The sequence below is a fragment of the Anthonomus grandis genome, chromosome 13, assembly GCF_022605725.1.
Source record: "Anthonomus grandis grandis chromosome 13, icAntGran1.3, whole genome shotgun sequence".
Classification (NCBI taxonomy): Eukaryota; Metazoa; Arthropoda; class Insecta; order Coleoptera; family Curculionidae; genus Anthonomus; species Anthonomus grandis.
This window is the reverse complement of record NC_065558.1, coordinates 7,228,959-7,248,968: the sequence shown is the minus strand read 5'-3', so window position 1 is coordinate 7,248,968 and position 20,010 is coordinate 7,228,959. Positions and strand designations below refer to the sequence as shown.

General features: G+C 35.5%; 1 protein-coding gene across 4 annotated transcripts in view; it reads right to left on the bottom strand.

Annotated features, from left to right (window-relative positions):
* LOC126743531 (filamin-C) overlaps positions 1–20,010 on the bottom strand; it is a 43,648-nt gene that overhangs the window by 2,903 nt on the left and 20,735 nt on the right. The window contains exons 1-15 of one of the 4 annotated variants that reach the window (XM_050450656.1): positions 18,670–18,954; positions 15,167–15,373; positions 14,785–14,958; positions 10,751–11,229; positions 10,428–10,649; positions 8,866–9,013; positions 4,549–4,770; positions 3,418–4,498; positions 3,123–3,363; positions 2,232–3,069; positions 2,021–2,179; positions 1,684–1,964; positions 1,406–1,625; positions 1,158–1,340; positions 897–1,099 (exon numbers count right to left, since the gene is read on the bottom strand). In XM_050450656.1, the coding sequence (XP_050306613.1) occupies positions 897–1,099; positions 1,158–1,340; positions 1,406–1,625; positions 1,684–1,964; positions 2,021–2,179; positions 2,232–3,069; positions 3,123–3,363; positions 3,418–4,498; positions 4,549–4,770; positions 8,866–9,013; positions 10,428–10,649; positions 10,751–11,229; positions 14,785–14,958; positions 15,167–15,350 (4,635 nt within the window). In that variant the 5' untranslated portion in view covers positions 15,351–15,373; positions 18,670–18,954. Of the gene's footprint in view, positions 1–896; positions 1,100–1,157; positions 1,341–1,405; positions 1,626–1,683; positions 1,965–2,020; positions 2,180–2,231; positions 3,070–3,122; positions 4,499–4,548; positions 6,539–8,865; positions 9,014–10,427; positions 10,650–10,750; positions 11,230–14,784; positions 14,959–15,166; positions 15,374–18,669; positions 18,955–20,010 lie in introns of those variants that run through there. The other 3 variants (XM_050450655.1, XM_050450654.1, XM_050450657.1) reach the window with 3 other exon arrangements.

The window sequence follows — 20,010 nt, the reverse complement described above, 5'->3', positions numbered from 1 at the left end:
GAAAAAAGTAATAATTTTTAACTTAACTACCTAAGAATTTCTTTTACTATTCCAAGCACTTGAGTGCCTTTAATCCTCTAAGAAGAGGAGAGACAAAAAGAGAGTAAAAGAGTACAACTCAATTGCCTGGAAGAATTTTTTTTACTATTCCAGGCACTTGAGTGCAATACTCTAAGAGAGGAAGAGAGATAGAAGAAACTCCAACTTAACGGCCTGTAAGAATTTCTTATTTTTTTTCAGGCATTTCAGTGAATTTAACCATATGAGAGAGAGAGAAAGAGAGAAAACGAAAGAGAGTTTAACTCAATTGATTTATATGGAAGAATGTCTTTTTTGAATTCTAGGTAATTGAGTGCATTAGACCACACAACAGAGAGAGAGAGAAAGAAAAGAGTAATCATTTTCAACTTAACTACCTGAGAATTTCTTTTACTATTTCAGGCACCTGAATGCAATACTCTAAGAGAGGAAGACAGATAGAAGAAACTCTAACTTAACGGCCTGTAAAAATTTTCTATTTTTTTCAGGCATTTCAGTGAATTTAACCATATGAGAGAGAGAAAGAGAGAAAACGTAAAAAGGTTTAGCTCAATTGATTTGCCTAAAAGAATATTTTTAGTTATTTCAGGCAGTTGTGTAGACTTGATTATCTGAGAGAGAAAGAGTAAGAGACTACATTTGTGCATTCTTAATGCCTCTGAAACTCATTTTGTACAATTCTGTACCAAACATCGAGGAAGCTGTTTATTTCATTATTCTATCTTCAGCGGATCAAGAGTTATCAACCAAGAAACTTGACCTGAACCCATCAAGAGCCTACACTGACGTAAGCCAAACTTAAACAATAAAAATTGCTAGGCAATTTCTACGATATCAAATATAAATTTCTTTAGTACCTTAGAGGCATCTGCACCTCCCTTTGCCTCCACCATAAGTGGACAACCTTTAACAGGCCTTCCAGTCCATAATACCGATAACAGATAATTTCCAGGTGTATTAACGGTGTAGGTGGCTCTCCAAATTTTTTCACCCGCCAAACTGATCATTACTGGCACTGGAATGTTAGTGTCGGCCGCATGCAGAGTCACCTCAGGGTTTCCTATAAAACAAATGAAACATTTATGCTTAGGAAGGAATTACTGCTTTCCTTTCTTTACCTGCACTGGCTTTAGAACCATCGATGGTGAACACGGAGGGTTCACAACACTTGGCTTCCGCCAAACCTCTTCCAGTCAGTACCACTTGATCTCCAGAGGAGACTGCGCTGCTTGGGGCATCTGGTAGAACAGAGTTTGCGAATTTGATTTCAAAGTCGTGCTCTCCAGAGTTCAAGCCTTCACCTAAAAGGATAACGAGCTTTGAAAATGCTCTTGGACTTTCAGAAATCTACTCGGCAATGACTTACCAGACAAGTCAAACCTCACACGGGTACCATTTTTATCCGGATTTACTCTTCTGCCATCGATCCGGCATTCGAGAGAACCAGGTCCGGCATTTGAAATATCAAAGGCCAACTTGGCCGGCAGCTTAAGCCTTCCGGATTCATCCAAATACTGATCCCAACCCCCGATCAACCTCACTCCCTCGGGATCTACTACATTGGGCCTAAATGGTGATCCGGGAAGCTAAAACGAATGTTCTTCATAATTTCGATTAACAAGAAATATGAAAAAAGGTTCTTACATCATTGGGTCCTATCCCTATAATTATATCGTACGTTCCAACCCATTTAGGAATATATGTGACGGTGTATTCTCCGGGCTTGGGACTTTGGATGTGAGCCTCGATGTTCCCTTCGACAGCTTCAATAGACACTCTTGGTTGAATGACGCTGCTGACTGTAAAAGTAGCCTTTTCTCCTACTTTGGCGAATTCTAACCCTTTACCAACAGCTCTTGGTGGCGGAGTAGGCCCTACCGGGCCCACTCCTAGGGCTAGTGGAGACCCTTTAACCGGAACTCCACCTAAGAATTCGAAGGAGTTACTTTAATGATCCTAAGTAATTAACTTTGAGGCATACCATAAGTGACGGCGACCTGATGCAGACCAGCTGACGTAGGCACGAAACTAATCTGAACCAAATTATCCCCCAGGGACATTTCCTGGACTGCCAACGTTTGATTGATCGGATTCGTGGCTTGGACTTCCAAGTCAGCAATCCCGGCATTCTTGGTAAGAACTTTAATGGGAAAACAATTTAGGGCTCTTCTTACATTCTCGAACTGACTTACCATTAAAGACAATCTTCTCCCCCACGTTCCCTTGCGACGTCGGAATATCAACGATCCGAACATTATCTGGATCAGCGGCCTGGCAAGTAAAGGGGCTTCCGTTAATCTGTTTAGCTTGATGTAGTACCTCGACCTTATGAGCTCCGACGTCCCTCGCGGTAAATTCCGCTTGCAGTTTCCCGGTTTTCGTTTGGTAACACCTTACAGGAACCGCGGATCCCGTGGGACCGCTCACGACTACATCGAACTCCCTTGCCGAACGACCCAGGGTGTCTATTTGGAACGACGTGACTTTTCCAACCCTGGCTTGGTAAAGTCCAGCTCCGCCAGCCCACGGCTCACTTCCGGGACTTTTTACTGGCACCTCCAGTACTCCAAACTTTGGTACGTTGTTGTAAAACAGCGTTATCTTATGGGGTGCAGCGATAAGGGGATGGAAAACGATCTCCCACATGTTGGGATTCATCGGGTTCTGTCTTACGCTATGGGCGACATCTCTGTTGGCCACTCGGACCGATGCGGTCAGTTGTCCCGGACCAACTTTGGCCATATTGATCCCCACAACCGCTGGCCGATGGCAAGTTGCTTCTGGAACGTTCACTATGTCGATCTTGGTGGTGTCGAAGACGTGCATGGTCCTAGTCGAGTATATTTCGTGGCCTTTATACACGTGGATCTGGTAGGTGCCAGTTTGGGTCAAAACATATTGGGCCTTGTAGTCTTTTACGACGTATTTTACGTTATGGTTGTTGGGATCTTTGATTTCCAGACGATGACTCTCTGACGGTAAGTCCATGTAGCCGGTGGTGCCGATTTGGAGGTACTGAGTTGTCTCAATCTGGATTTTTTGGTAAGGTTAGCTCGAGTATGATTGAATGACATGCTACTTACAACTGGACAATGAAAAGGACTGCCTCCTACAGCAATATCATTAAAAGTGATATTCACAAAATGATCTTCGGGAGTTAAGGGCACAAAGGTGACGTCATAGAGACCTCTAGCACAAGCCACCACTTCTGCTTTGATCGTTGTGTGCTGGGTGGATACCACGAGCTCCAAGGTGCCTTCGCCTGCCTGAGCAGCGTCTACACTGAATGTTACCGGCTTGCCTACTTCAGCTGGACCAAGTTCACTATAATCCAGAAATTTTAGGTGAACCTTATTAAGTTCTAAATTATCTATATACCTTAAATCATTCATCACTCTACTAACATCACCGCTTTTCTTCCCAGGCAGTCCAGTGACATTAACCTTGTTAACGTCATACACGTTACAGCTAAACGGCGACCCAATCACGTGCTGATCGTTAATCAATATGGCCACGGAATGTCTCCCCACCATTTCTGGAACAAATTGGGCAGTATACACGTCCCCGATACCAGATATTTTCACTGGAATAAGCTTTCCCGTTGGAGCGGTCACCACGACCTGCGGCTCCCCACTTGTCACTCCTTCAATTTTAATTTCAGCCGGGGTGTCCACTGCCGCAAGCTCCACCCCGGATCCCGAAACAGGTAATCTCGGCTGGATATTGCCAGGACTCACTTTACAGCTGAACGGCGATCCAGGTACCGGTTGGCCATTGAACCGGACGCTGAGCGTATGAGTGGCAGCTTCGGTAGGTTTGAAGTTCACTTTGAATCTGGCGTTGCCTTCGCTCTGGACGAAATTGGGCACGTTACGTCCTCCTACCGCGACGATTATTTCCAGGTTTCCAGCACCAGCTTGAGAAGCGTTAATGCTAAAAGATACCGGTTTTCCCACCACACCGTCCATGATATCGGTGACGGTCACTCTGCTGGCATCGTAGGCTTTGACTAGGAAGGGGCTGCCCTCAATGTGTCCGGTCGGAAGGCGGACTTCCACGCTATGATCTCCCACGTCCAGAGGTGTGAAGGAAACTTCGAAGTTTCCCGTATCACCGAGGTGAGGATTCACTTGGGTCTGGAGGGATCTTCTGGCTGGTCCTAGAACTTCCACGATGGGTGGTGTGGGGCTTTCAACTATGAAGGTACAAGCGCGTCCAACTGAGACCTTATCCAACGTTTCCGGGGATATAATTCGGGCGGCTGGTACAACGTTGCATTTAAACGGACTGCCTGGGACGTCTTGGCCGTTAAATCGAAGATCTACGGAATGTACCGTGGGCTCTCTCGGTGTGAACGAGATGGCGTAGGTGTGAGGTCCTTGGGCTTGAGCTGACGTCGGTACCAAGCCTCCGTTTACCGTCACTTCAAGGTTCCCGGGACCCGCTTGGCTCGTTTCAACTATAAAACGGCTTGTTAAGGCAGCAAGAGGTGAAATTTGGAAAACTTACCCAAGAATGTCACCGCTTTTCCCACCACTCCACTGGCGGCCTCTTTGACTTTGATCGCTTGAACGTCGTAGACTTTGGCGGCATAAGGGCTGCCGGCAGTCGGTACTCCACATACGGAGACATTAATGCGATGTTCTCCGACCACTCTAGGAACGAACTCGGCTTGGTACTGACCGTTGCCGAGCGGTTGCACTTGGGTGGGGACCGCCTGACCGCCTGGACCTGGACTCCATAGGGTTTTGGGGTAAAATTGGAATGTGGGGCTGGTGGTTAGAGTTATTGTGGCATGCGGAGTATTTTTTTAAGAATGCTTGTCAGAAATATGCATTTTTTTTGGAATTTTGTTATGGCACTTAAGCATGCTGCTCCAGTGGTTCTCTGAGGGAGTCCTTTTCATAGATTCACAAGTGAATGGCAACTATATACTGTATTTAAAGAACTCCTTGTATAGATTCTATGGTATAAAATATAATGGAATTTTCCTATATAAAGGAGTATTTTTCCATTCTTCCTCAACTTGAATATTTTATACCATATTTCTTAACGTACTCATATAGATAGAAATAGACGCAACGTGCAGTATGTAAGTTTTTAATTTATTGAAGAAATTATAGAAGGCAAGTGATTATAGAGCAGGAAATCATGCAACAGTTAAGGAAATGTCAGTCTTTTTAAAACTTATATTTGTATTTTTTTATTAGTTTTTTCTACTCGAATTATTAAAAAAATAAAAATATTCAAGGTGATACACGTTTGACGAGAGCAAAAATTTTTTGGTGGAAACTATAATTACGAAAATCTGAATGAAATCACCAGTGTCTTTACACTGATAACCAAAAATAGAAGCTTAGGCAGTATTTTAACTGGAATGCCCCATATATTGTTATATCAGTAGAATAGTTATCCAGATATTAGCAGTTAAAAATAACTTTTTTTTTAAATTTTAGAGTTAATGGAGTCAAAGCTAATTGATATAGTGGGGAACGGTTTTAATTTTGTTCTTCATCTTTTCAACAACTATGTGTTAGTGCAAAATTTAATAGAAAATGGCCATTTAAAAGTTTGACACATAGACATGTTTATTGTGAATATTAAAATTTATTCAAATGGGTAAGAGTTTGAGAAAATAAGATAAAAAAGTTAAAGTATTTCTTTCTGTGTTGAATACAACTGACTTTTGAGTATTTAAACGTTAAAAAAGAGTTGAGTTTTATTTGTTGATCTTGGAAATTATTGAGCCAAAGTAAGGCATAAGAATATTATGCAGAATCTAAAAATTCCATTAATTATTCAATGTTGTATAAAAAATAATGAAAAAAACCTGGAAATATCCTCATAGTTTCCCTACTAGAAGTATTATATAGAGTACTGAGGTTTTTAATGTAATTTCATTTGAAGCATCTACGAAAAAATATCCACTTTGCTCAAAATTTTCTATTGATTTTTTTTCCAAAAAAAAATGGGCGTAGCATTTAGAATTTTGAAAAAAAATTAATTGCATTGTTTTCTATAGCGTGCCCCGCCCAAATAAAAAAATTAAGAACACTAGAAAGACAATTTACAAATTATGCAGGTTTATTTTTTATATGGGACACTCTATGGATATTTTTGAAACGTCTAATTTTTTAATTGTTATATTTTAAATATCCAACAATTGGACCCTTAATATACAGATCATTCCATAAAAAAGTGTCATTTAAATGACTTAAAACAGCTCGGAGTTTATTTTGAAAAAAAAAATCATTTAAATCAAAAAATTAAATTGTTGCCTCTCGTCAAACACGAATACAAAAAAACCTTATACATTAAAAATGAAATAAAAACAAACATTCTTAAAACATGTTTTCTTTTATTAATGTTTTAACTGGTAAGGAAGGGGTTGAGGAATGGTTAGTAAAACAAAAGCAAGACAAAAACGAAGGGTGTGAAATAAAAATAAAGTGATAAGGGAGGAGAATCGGGATCATCTAGTATACATATGGGTGGTGACCTGAAAACAAGAAAAAAAGGGCGTGCAAAAGTATGAAATAAGAAACAAATAAAAAAAGGAAAACAAACGTGAACGTGAAAATCGATATATTTTGTTTCAATTTTAGTTACAGAGGAAGGAATAAACTAAAAACTTACAATAATACACTTGTTTGTCGTCTTATCTATATTGTACCGTAATATGGAAAATTACATTTTTTGGCATGCAAAAAAAAGCAAACAAAACACAACATGCAAAGCTAACAATAAAGCATTTACATAATTAAAGTTTGTAAATATTTTAATTAAGCACATGCCAATAAAGCCAAACCGACAAGAAAAAATATTTAATGCAAACCAGGGTGATCATAAAAAAAAAACAATGACAAATTACTGTATGTTATTACAGTTTTGAATCTACGTGCAATTTTTTACATGGTATACTTTGGTCAAGTGGTTTTTGAGTTAAATTGCTATTTTTTAAAACTTTTAAAGGTGATACAGTTAAAAATAATTAACTGTGCACGTATATTTATTTCATCTGCTGACTTAGTGTCAATTTTTTATGTCAAAAGTGCTGACATCTGACAGATTATTTTGCCTAACAACAGCGTCAAAAAAAAGCAATTTTCAGCCGCTTATATATTGAAAACCGCAAGTCCAAAGTATAACGTGTGACAGTAATTACTTAGAATTTTGCATAGAATGCAATAAATGATCAAAAAAATCATATTCCGGTTAAAACAAGAAAATTTGCTCGTATAGGACCACCCTGTATAACAACAAGCAAGCACTATACACAACCAGATATTTTTAGCCTAGCAAGTCTCAAGAGACTTTTTGATTACGTCATATTTTAGCAAAACATATACAGAATGTCCCAACATTCGAGTAGTGAAATCCTTTTTGAAGTCAAACAAATTATCAGAAAAAACATGTACATTAGACTTGACCAAAAAAATCGAGGTAAAAAAATTTATCTGCACACGCGTTTATAGGAAATAAAATTCTCTTTGAAAATTTTCGCCAGACGATCCTTTTACGAATAATCAAACTTAAACATTGATACATTTTTTAGATTCACTTTTTATATTTTGGAATTTTGTAACTAGCGAACAAATAAATATATCGAAATTAACGATATAGATTCTTAAAGGAAATTTAACCCTTTATAAAAAAGGTCTCTTAAGAATTTTACATGAAACCACTCTTTTAAAAGTTATTTATTATTTAAGTTAAATATTTACTATGTCTTAATTTGTGAATAACTCTTGAAAGATTGATTTTATGTACAAACTTTAAGAAACCTTTTTTGTACAGCATTAAATTTTTTATAGAAAATCTATATTATTCTCTTTTATATATTTATTTGTTCATTAGTTACAAAATTCCAAAATAAAAAATATATCAATGCTTAAAGCCTTATTATTCGAAAACAGAAAAGTTTTTTGTAAGGAATTTAATTGCCTATAAATATATGTCCAGAAAATTTTTTCAACTCGATAGTTTTACAGATTTGAGCAAAGTTTAGAGCAAAGATAACAAATCGAAATTTAAGGTGATTTGAGACGTTTTTTAAATTAATCTTAAGGGCTCAAACCATCACTTAAAAAATATATTCGATATACTTTATTTTACAATACAGGGTGTCCCAAATTCGAGGCTAACCATTGGGATCTCGCTTAATAAAATGACATTTAAAAAAAATTAAAATTCCAGATACTTCCGGAGATATATACACTTTTAATGCTCTACAACATGACGTAAGAAAAAATCCAACGTTTCGTTTTTTTTTCGATCATCATCATCAACTTTAATTTTTCTTATAGGCACCATATTGGATTTTCTCATTTTTAAAAAGTATTTTTAATTGTCTTTAAAATGAGGTATCGCACTTGCATATCCGATTACTCCTGTTTTTAGTTTTTCGATGTCTCTTTAAATAAAGTCGGTAGAAGGTAAAAACGATTTTGTTAATTTTCGATTTTTTATAGAGTATCTAAAATTTTAAATGTTTTTAAACATCATTTTATTAAGCTCCAAATTACGCAACTTTGCCTCTATTTAATCGACCCTGTAACTCTTATGGTTTCCGAGATTCCAATAGTCACCCTCGAATTTGCGACACCCTGTACATAGGCTCATAAAAATTTCTAATACTCTCCAATAGACTAAACAAAAAGAATTTTTGTTACTCTATTTAGCTACAGCAGTGCCATCTTAGCCCATTCACGAATTACTAATTCAGACACCTCATTTATATAGAGAAAATAAATTAACTGCTTAGGCAAAAAAACAAGCAAGACTTCCCTCCAAGGACCATGAAACCACCAAGAAAACGATTCTCACCCTCAACGTTCACCTCGATATCTTCCAGTCTTCCGGGGTGGTTTACCAAGAGGGTGCTAGGGCGGTGCACCGGTCCAGGACCCGGTAAAGTTACACTTGGTCCCGTACCACTACCGCCCACAGATACTATCAGGGGACATCCCACAACCTAACAACAATTCATTATGATCTTTAATACATCCTCCAAGGAATATGCAAAGTTTTATCCTGGATAAGAACTGTTCAGATTGCAGGACCTCTTGAATTATTGAGTATAAGGTTTGTTAGAATTCTTCCAGGCTTTTGAGGTCAGTGGTCAATTTGATTTTGAAACTATTGGTGCAATTGATTTAAGCCCGAGGTAGCAAGCGTTTTTTTTTAATAATCTACTTTTGGTTTCATAAGAGTACCAAATCTCAGTTAATTCATTATTGCGATCCAGATGACATAGAACGGGCTTTTAAATTACTGTTTTATCGATTGCAGTGGCTAAAAATGTCATTTCTCTTTGAGTTTAGTTTTCTTACATTTATGTATCGGCTCTATAAAAACCAAAAGCCAAAATATCTGTTAGAGAAATTAATTCCAAGATATGCAATTCATGACAGAGATATAACACATAAGACTCTGACATGGCTACACCGTAGCACACCTCTTTTCTCACGTAGTTATACTTACATTGGCATAACAATTTATAATCGATTTGGACCTAATTTTTCAATTATCTCCCTAATATTAAAAATGACTATAAAACTTTGTTCTTGGAGGAACAATTGCACAATTAGTTTTTTTGTTCTCTGCGGATTTACAAATGTATTTAATTCATTTTTTTCTCTCAATTTGTTCTTTGGTTAATTTTTATATATTACTATTACTGCTTGTTTGTCAAAACATTTGTAATTATTATTATTAGGGTTAAGAGATAAAAGTAGCTTTAGCTAATCTTCGTCATAAATATGTCTTTATTTGATATCATATAAAGACATATTTATTTTATTTATTTAAATCTCTGATTTCAAGTTTGATGATAATTCTGCAGTGACTTTAATTGGTGTAGTAGTACAACATGACTTAAAGTGATGAATAACACGTATTGAGTCCTTATAGCAGTTTGCTTTTAAATTTATCGTATCATATTTTGATGCAATTTAATGCGACGATTCAGTGGAAGAAATTGATGCTTAACTGCCTGGAAGTGGCAGAAAATTACTCTCATTAATTTCAACTGCCTGGACGTTTTAAAAAATGACTTCTCTTACTTCAGAATTACCTTAAATGCCTGGGAAAGTTGCTTTAGCTACTTGGAACTGAAGTGTGTGATTACTAATAAATAAATAAAAAGTGGTCAACTGGAAGAGCAATAATCATTCTCTTCTTCTTCTTCTTCTTCTTCTTCTTCCTCAATTACTCGCGTCGTATTTTTTTTTTAACAGTTTGCCCACGGTGCTACCGGGGTCGACAATAATCATTCTCAGAAAATCTCGATTTTAAAATGACACTGACCATCTGCAAAGCCATTTTGAGGTGAGGAATCTCGACCTGAACAGTTTCTCCAGGTTTCTCTTTTTTAAAAGAAAACTAACCGGTCTCTTATTAAATGCCACATTGACAACGTGGTCACACGCCTCAGCGGGAACAAAACTGACGGCAAACCGTGCATTACCCTGAGGATGAACCTGCGTGGGGATGTTCAACCCCCGGGCCGAAATCGTGATTTCCAAGTTACCCTCGCCTGCCTCACTGGCATCAACTGCAAATGTCACGGGACGTCCTACGGTACCCCGGGCTACGGTACCGACCGTTACCTGTTGATATGTACGACTTTGTCAGGTTGTGGGAGAAGACAGAAGACAAATGAAGGGCAAATTAAGCCCTTTAGGGACCTTAAACAGTTTTATCAACCAACCTTATTCGAATCAAACGCCTTCGCAACAAACGGGGTGCCTTGCACCGGTCTCCCGTTATAATCGACGGTGATCTGATGCGCTCCCACCTGCACCGGAGTAAACTCGGCGGTAAATCCAGAATGAATATCCCCGGTTACTTTAACCGGTAACTCGCCCACGGGACCTCTGACCGCCACCGCGAGCTCGGCGGCCCCGCCCCCTGCCACGCCCATATGGAACGAACTCGGCTGGTTCACCGGCACCAACTCCAAATGGGATAAACTCAAGGTCACGCGACTCGTATCTGCGACTGCGCATACGAACGGGCAACCACGCACCGTTTCTCCATTGAATTTTATGTCTATCAGGTGGGGTTTCGCTTGGTCCGGGGTGAAGGATACCAAGCAACGACCGCCGCCTACCACTTGGACGTGGTTCGGTACCTCGCCTTCGTTTATGGAGATTTCCAGTTGGCCCTCGCCGGCCTGGCTTGCGTCAACTAAAAATTAATGGCGGTTAGTGTTACGTTAGTCAAAAAGTGGAAAAAAAATATATTTTTATAGTTTCAGACCTGATCAGTATCACTGAGTTGTATGAAGTAGATTTCATGGCATCAGAAAATGATGATTTGGACATTAGTGGTTCAGCAATACTTGAAGTGCGGTGAATTCTTACAAGAAACGCTCTATTTTTGCGGGTCTGAGATTTGTTAGCTTATAGTGAACAAACAATGAAAACCATTATACAATAGTGTGAAGAAAGAAAAAGATCCATTGCATTCCATGGCATTCCTCTTGCATAGATGTGAGAAGTATTTTGGAATCAAGGCTAAGTATGGAGGACAGTACAGGACTGCGTTGATGACTGATATTTATATGTGGAGTTTGCAAAGTATTAATTGCAAGAATGTACTACATTTCTCTAAAAGAATCGTCTCAATGCATTTGAGATATGCAAATGTTCTTCCAAACTCAACCATCATTACCACCAATCAATTTAAGCCTAAAGAAGCACAAAGTGTAAAGATAAGCAAACAAAAGATAAAGACAGCAATAGAGCCCCCAGATTCAAATTGGGTATAAGACAATTAAAGGAAGCAGAAAGCAAAGGTAAAGCTTAAAGACAAATATAGATTAGATGAACCAATAGCAAATTTACCAAGAGTTAAAATTGCTGGATTTACTGGAATATTAGTTGAATATAAGGAATTTCTTAAGACCTTGGCCTAAGTTAACTACAAAATTAACAATATCTCAAACATTACTAGAAGTACCACCTTGCAAATAGTTTTATCGGATTTAGAAGGACGGGAAGATTCAAGAATCATTGGAATTATAAAGAAAGGACTCATAGTTTTTTCGTAATGGTCTGCTAAAGTTTAAGATTTTTCGTTTTTCGGCTATAGAAATTATTTACCAAAAAAAATTTTTTTTAGTTAAACTATCTATACCAATAGGAATACTTCAATATGCAGATCACGAAAACGCAAGATTTTAAAGGAATTTCAGTAAATCTACAGGAAATAAAAATTGCTAAATTTGCTATATTCGAATATTTTTTTTGAGCCCAAATTAGCCACAAAATTGTCAATATCTTAGGAACTCTTAGAGGTACAACCTTGAAAATACTTTCATTGGATTTAGTAGGACGAGAGAAAACAAACTTTTTCATCAAGGCTAAGCATTGATTGGTATGGACTAAATATTATTGTGTAAAATGTAAACAGGACTGCGTTGATGACTACGATTTATATGTGGAGTTTGCAAAGTATTAATTGCAAAAATGCCCTACACGGATAGATTGCTGGAGGAAATGAAAAAAGATTAAATTCCAAACTCAACCATCACTACCATCAATCAATATTAAGTCGAAAGAAGCACAAAGTGTAAAGATAAGCAAAGAAAAGATAAAGGCAGCAAAAGAGCCTCCAGATTTTAAATTGGGTATAAGACAATTTATGATTCTTTGACCGCCACTTCCCATTCTGCCCTTCAATTCAGCACTACGTCATTTCTACGATCTGAATTTTTCGAAAAATAAGCTTTCAAATCCAAATTCTAGACGAAAAAACATCCTAAAAATTTTTATAATTATTAATTAACTTATTTTGGGTGAATTTATAATTCGTATTTTTCGTCATTAATTTAAACATAGAATAAAATTTTCTGTTGGTGCCGAAATCGGCAGAATGGCAACTGAAAGTCCGACAACGATTCTAGACATTTAGCATTTAATTTGTGTGAAATTTAAAGTCGTTTCTTTAAGTCAATTTAAATAATGGATTAATTATTCTTGTATGATACAAATTTTCAAATTTATTCCAGGCATTTGAGATCAATTCATTTGATCAGAAGCACCACTTGCCATTCTATCATTCACTTCAGCACCTCATTCTTTTTACAGTCTGAAACTAACCAAAGTAATTTAATTAATAATTATTAATTAAATTACATTGATAATGTATGGGTTCGGTGAATTTATAATTTGGGAATTTTCTTCAATGTCAGTTTACCCCTAGAATAAAATTTTCTGTTGGTGCTGAAATCTATGGCAGAATGGCAATTGAAGTCCGACATCGATTCCGGACATTAAGCATTTAAAATGCAGAAAAATTTAAATCCATATTAAATTCCTCCTTGGTAAATGCAGCAATGTCTTGAAATCATGTTACTTCTTCCAGGAACTTAAAGGGATTCCCTATATAATCCAGATTTTTGAAGGATTTTTGTTTATTTGTATATGAAATTATAATACCACTTGATAGATATATAAAATGGATAAATAAAATTGGACTGGAACAATCTTTGCTAAGTGATGAGGAAGCCTTTATATAAAAATTATGAATCAAGAAATACTTTCACTTTATGAACCTTTGAGCACCACTTGCCATTCTGCCCTTCATTTCAGCACCACACTGAAATTTTCTGTAACACGCTGAAGCTTCCAAATTAAAATTCGCGTCAAAAAATTAATTAATTCCTAAAAATGTTTATAATTATTAATTAAATTACTCTGATAATGCATGGGTTGAGTGAATTTGTAATTCGTCTTCAATTTAAAGGTAGAACAAGATTTCCTTAGGAAATTGTTGGGGCTGAATTCTATGGCAGAATGGCAATTGAAGTTCGACATCGATTCTGGACATCCAGGAATTTAAAGTAGAAACTTTAAAAATATTGAAATTTATTCCAGGCATTTGAGGTCAATTCATGCTATTTACAAATATTTAAAGTCATTCCTTAAAGGTAAGTAAACTTTTTTTAAAGGATGTTACTTGAAGTCTTTCCTTTTACTAGTTATTGGACTTACCAGTCTATGATAGCATAAGAGTATCTTACTATTATCAGTACCAGGGATTTCATCACTGTTCAGAAAGTCACTTAACGAAGAATTGTGAGTAGTGATTTCCAGATGATTGCATTTCAAGTCTACATCACTGCTTTAGTAATGTAGACTTGAAATGCGATAAAGACCATAAAAAGTGGAAAACTTAAAGAGAGACCAAAGAAAAAAATACGAACATGCAATATCAGGTTATTAATTCATGATTACCTCTGAGCCTTAAATTTATTTTTCAAAAAATCACAATTTTCCAAATTCTATTCTTAGAACCGGTCAGTCTTCGACGAACAAACAACCAGCACTAACGTAGAAGTAAAAAAAGAAAGACCACGTCTTAGGCAACAGAAGACTGAACATGGACCAATTATCATGCTCTGAGTACTTTACTAATTATTTATCTTAGCAGAACCGTTGCGAAAAGTGAGACCAATCATCATATTAATATTTATTTATATCAATGTTATATGAAACATAGAAGAAAGTTGTTGTTTTACTTAGGGTGACGTAGGCGATGCATAATTTTAATTACCACGACGGACAGTTTGTTGTACGCGTAACAGCAGTTTATGGGAGAAAGTAGATTCCAATATAACCTAGGCAAATTGACTGTTATGATTGAGAGAGCTTTATGCAAGTTCTTTAGAATATTTGGAATTTTTTAAGTTCAAGACTGAATAACTAACTGAAATGAATAATTTACTACTGGACCTACCTCTGAACTGTACAGGTTGTCCCACAACCCCACCACTAACGTCGGCTACTTGTATTAGGCTGGAATCGTATACTTTCGCTATCAAAGGGCCCGAAGGGAGTTTTTCTCCATTCACTGTCACTTCTACGATGTGGGTGCCCACTTCTGTGGGTACGAATTCCACACTTTGGATGCCTAAAACCGGTTTTGATCGAGGGGTTATAGAGAAAAAGGTTCATTTCTTTAGTGGAAAATGTAAGTTTTTATTGTTTTATCAGGAACATTTGACATAAACCTAAAATTCAGTTATTTCCCAAAAATGTTTCCTTCTTAGCTCTTCCCGAATTTTCCTAAAGCCCAAATAAAAACTGACAAATTCCTCTCAAACAAAATCTCAACCTACCTGTGCGATTTCCGGGTAACACCCTGGCTGGAACTGTCCTTTTGCTCGGTGCAATCACGTGCACGAGCAAATCGTCCGGTGCGAGATTCGTGTTCGTGATAATTTCGAAAATGGCGGGCGAGTTGGCTGGTACGAGCCGAGTGGACTCGCCCATCACCGATACTGGCGATCCTTGCGTAGGCATGACATCCACGTGCCAGGGACTTCCTTGAATGTTAAAATTTTATCTTTTCTTTCTTGTTTTTTTTTGGTCTTTCAAGGGACATCTGGAGGAGGTTTTTGTTTATATAGTGGCCTTTTTGTAATAATTGTATAGAGAAAGTACACGTTTTATTCAATTGTGATGAAGTATAAAAAATTTACAAATTATTTTAAAAAATGTTTGATAATTTAATGCAAACTTGGGTTTTTTCAACTATTTTTTTGGACATCTGTCTTCTTTCGAGGTAAGGTAGTGTTTGTGTCTTTGGAAATGTGAATATTTCCCATCTTTTTACAAGGCAAGTTTTAGGTTTGAATTTTTTTCAATATTTTCCAGAAAACCGAAATTGGAGTCCTTGGAACTGATGTGCTTTCACGAAAATTAGGTTTGTATATTCTGTAAATTTTTTTTCCAAAAGGCATTTTAATTATTTTGTATAATTTTTTAAAACTTTCTCCAGGAAACTTGGGTTTCTGAGTTTATTTATTTTTTTCAAGGTTTCATGCTTGGAAACAATAATTCTTACTTTTATTTCCAGACAATGTTTGTACATTTGCATTTTTTTGCAGGCTGTTTATATCCCCAGAATTAAATATCTTTTGTTTTTTTGTTATCAGAAAAATTCGATTTTTTAAATATTTCCCAGAAAAAAATTTTTAATTTATTATCGTCACAATTGAGTTTCTTTATGAAATAATTGGAATTCACTTTTTCCAGGCAATTTGATTGTATTTTTTTTTGTCTTTCCATGCAGTTCTGATATTTTAGTTTTTTTTTCATAGTTGTATTTTTTTTAATATCTTTTAGGAAATTTAAATTAGTACCCTTAGAAATGGTTTATTTTCCATGAAAATTAGGCTTGTGCATTCTTACATTTTTGCCAGAATACTTAGGTTTCTGTATTTTATTTATTTATTTCCAAGCAACTAAGACTATATACTAGGATATCAGAATATAATACAATTTTTATTCCAGGCCTCAACTTTTTTTTCTAATATCCAGGCAACTAATATTTAAATCGTCTTATAAAGGTTAAGTCTGCATCCTTGGAATTGAGATTTTTTCTAAGCAACTTAATTGTGTCTATTGTTCCTAGAGTTTTTCCAGACAACTTGGGCTTGCATCCTTGGAAATAATAATTCTTACATTTTTTTAGGCAAATAATATTTATATCCTTATAATCTTTTAATTTTTTTTTGCTAGAAAAATATTTTCTTAAAAACCCAAATTTATATTTTTAGAATTGAGGTTTCTTCCACAAAAATTGAAATTAAGTATTTTTCCCAGGTAATTTACTTATATAGTATATTTTTCCAGATAGAAAAAATTTACATCGTTAGAAATAAAAATCCTTACATTTGTTTCGTAGCAACGTAGGTTTGTATTTTTTTCAGGCATCCAATATATCTATCCTTATATTTATATTTAATTAATTATGCATACCCTTGGAAATACTAAGAGTTTTTCCACACAACTTCGGTTTGCATTCTTGGAAATAGGAATTCTTTTATTTCAGCTAATTTATATATGTCCTTAGAATCTTTTAATTTTTTCTTGCTTGAATTCTTATTAGAATTTTTATTCTTATTCTATTATCTTTTAAAATTATCCTTAAATTTATTGTTTTAATTTTTTTTTCCAGACAACTTTGATTTTTTAGATTTTATGTCCTTAAAAATGAGAATTTCTAGATTTTTTTCAAGAACTTAATATTGTGCTCCTGAAAATTAAAATTGAGTTTCCTTTAAAGTTTTCAGTCAGATAACTTTTTTAAAAATTTTCCATACAACTTAGCTGTATTTAAATTTTTTTTAGGCAATTAAGATTTGTATCCTTGAAAATGAACATTAATAAATATTTTTCAGGCACAATGGGTTTGTATTTTTTTTTAATTTGTATCCTTACAATTGTTCTTTCTTCCAGAAACTTTGCCATTCAGTATCCTTTTGATTTTTCCTAGGAAACTTAATTGTTTATATCGTTTCTGTTTATTGTATTTTTTCCAGGCAATTCTGATCTTTTAGGTATTTTATTTCAGGCAACTTAGATTTGTCTTTAGAATTCTTATGCTTCTTTTGTCAAGGAACTAATATTATATTATTTAAATATTTCTTTATATAAATATGTTGTAATTGCAATCTGAGAAATGATTTTTTTTAGGCAACTTATTCGTGTTCTACAGTTTTTCCAGGCAATTTATGTTTGTTTGGAAAATTGGAATTACGTATTCTTTTCGAGATAACTAAAAATATTTAAATATGTTTTTCCAGGCAATTAAGATACGTATCCTCAAAAACGAACATTTATAAATTTATAATAAGTAATTTTTAAGAATTGTGTTTTTTTTTTCAAAAAAAATGGGTCAAATTTTTTCCTCAAAGTACTTTTCCATTCAAGTAACTTTTCCAGGCACATATCTTTTTCTGTGTATTTATTTAAGACCTATTTCCAGGCAATTTGAACTTATTCATTTCTTTTAATTGCAATGATACTATATTTTAAAAAATTGTATTTTTTTAGGCTTCTTAAGAAAACTTTCCAGCCAAATTGACGAATTTATGACCCGAGTTCTGTCCTTGAAATTGAGCCTTTTTTTCTAAGCTAAATTCAATTTATGTATTTCTCTCAGACATCTTTTTTTGTCGCTTATTTTTTCCAGGAAACTTCGACTAGGATCCAGAGGTTATTTTACAACTTACATACATTCCTGCCCATTTACTCCCAAGCAATTTGAGTTTATTTAAACCTTTTAGTTTCCAGGCTAATGGAGTCCCTCTATTTTTTTAAGCTTTAAATTGTGTACTTAGAATTGAGCAATTAGTCTTTTCAAGGCAACTTGAGTTTTTCTTTAAAGAAAACTCTGTGGTTTTAAATAACACTAAAAATGAAATCATCATTTTAAGGCAATTTAAAAAAAAAACACGGTCCTACCTACTTTCTTTTAAAACAAGGTTAAAACCAAACTGGAATCCTAGGTATGTACTTTAAGTAAAACTTCAAGGTCTTACCCACAAAGCGCACTTCCTTGAATCTAATTTCTTTAATTATTATTGCAAAATGCAATTTAAGACAAGTGGGTTGCCTAGGAGTTGCGTAATATAATAGTACCATATTAAAAGCCCTAAGGCACAGGTGAAAGTACTTTTCAACAGATGCTACTTACGTTACAACCTCTACAAAGGTTATTTCAGCCAATTTCTACATTCTTGGGCCACCACATAAACAAAACTAAACTCCAGATGACACGCAGGCGACCTCTTTAAACAACACCACTAATGGTACCCAAAGAAAATCCTATTACCTGGCACTCTTTAACTCACTAACCAATAACCGGAAATAGGTGAAAAAACACCGATAAACTGCACAATTTCCGAACACTTAAACGCGATTTCTTCGACTGTTTTTACCGATATTACTACTCGACCGTACGGTATAAAATCTATGTAAAATGGTACCTCGGTCGGGCAACGAGCGGTACCACTGTACCATTACCCCGGGCAGCGGCGGTGGGACGCGGGGCGTGGGACGGGGAATGGTATTCCTACGATATAAACGGTGAGCAAGCGGCGAGTTATATCGGTCGAAGATGAATTGGGTGGAGTGTGAGATTTGTTATTGGGATTAGATGTAGCTGGAAAAAAATTGCAATGACAAAAGGACACGAGTTTAAGGACGTAAATCCAGAGTTAGCAATAAAAAAAACCCCTGAAAGAAAATTTTCAATATTACACTATAGAAATTTGCTTGAAAAATAGAGATAGAACCCAAAATTGCTTAAGAAAAAAACAATTGTAAGGTCTCACCTTAATTGCTTGGAACTCGAGACGTCATAGAAGTTAGCAACGGAATCAGAAACAAGGATCAAAAGTTTACAGTCGCCATCAACATTTTGTTACACCTTCAAACTAAACTTGGTGTGTCTATCAAATAATTATTTGAGGGTAGTTTGCACCCCTTCATTCCCTGAGAAAACGTGTTTTTATGAGATATATATATGGTGTATTTTATATTGTTTTATCCATACACCGAGTTTGATGGTGTAATAAAATTGTTATCAATTACTTATTATGAACATTCTAACACTTCAACAAATCTACATCCCTTTTTTTTGAAAAAATGTCTCAACTTCATTTTAGAAGTTAAACATCAGACTTAATCTAACCTCTAAATATGAAAAATAATTTTTGGAGGCAGAACTTATCTGGGCGACTGTAAAAAATTGATTTTAGCCTCTAATTGTGTCGCTAACTTTCATGACGTCTTAGGTTCTGGTTTCTTTTCTAGGCAATTAAGGTGAGGCCGTACAATTGTTTTTTTCTAATGCAACGTTTGGTTCTAACTCAATTTTTTCCAGGAAAGTCCCTATAGACGATTTGTGTAATTTTGAGTTTTTTCCCAGGCAATTTTTTAGTTTGTCTACTTTGGTTGCTTACTCTGGATTTACGTCCTCAAGCTCATGTTCTTTTGTCATTGGAATTTTTATCCAGGAACTTCATTTTCTCAGGTTCATGATTTTTATCTTACTTTTCTAGGCAACTGGTGACGTTTTGATCAATAGGCATTATGTTATTTTTACAATTTCCAGGCACTAAATGTTTGTATTCGTAGATTTATATTGTAGGATTCGTGTTTTTCAGTCAAT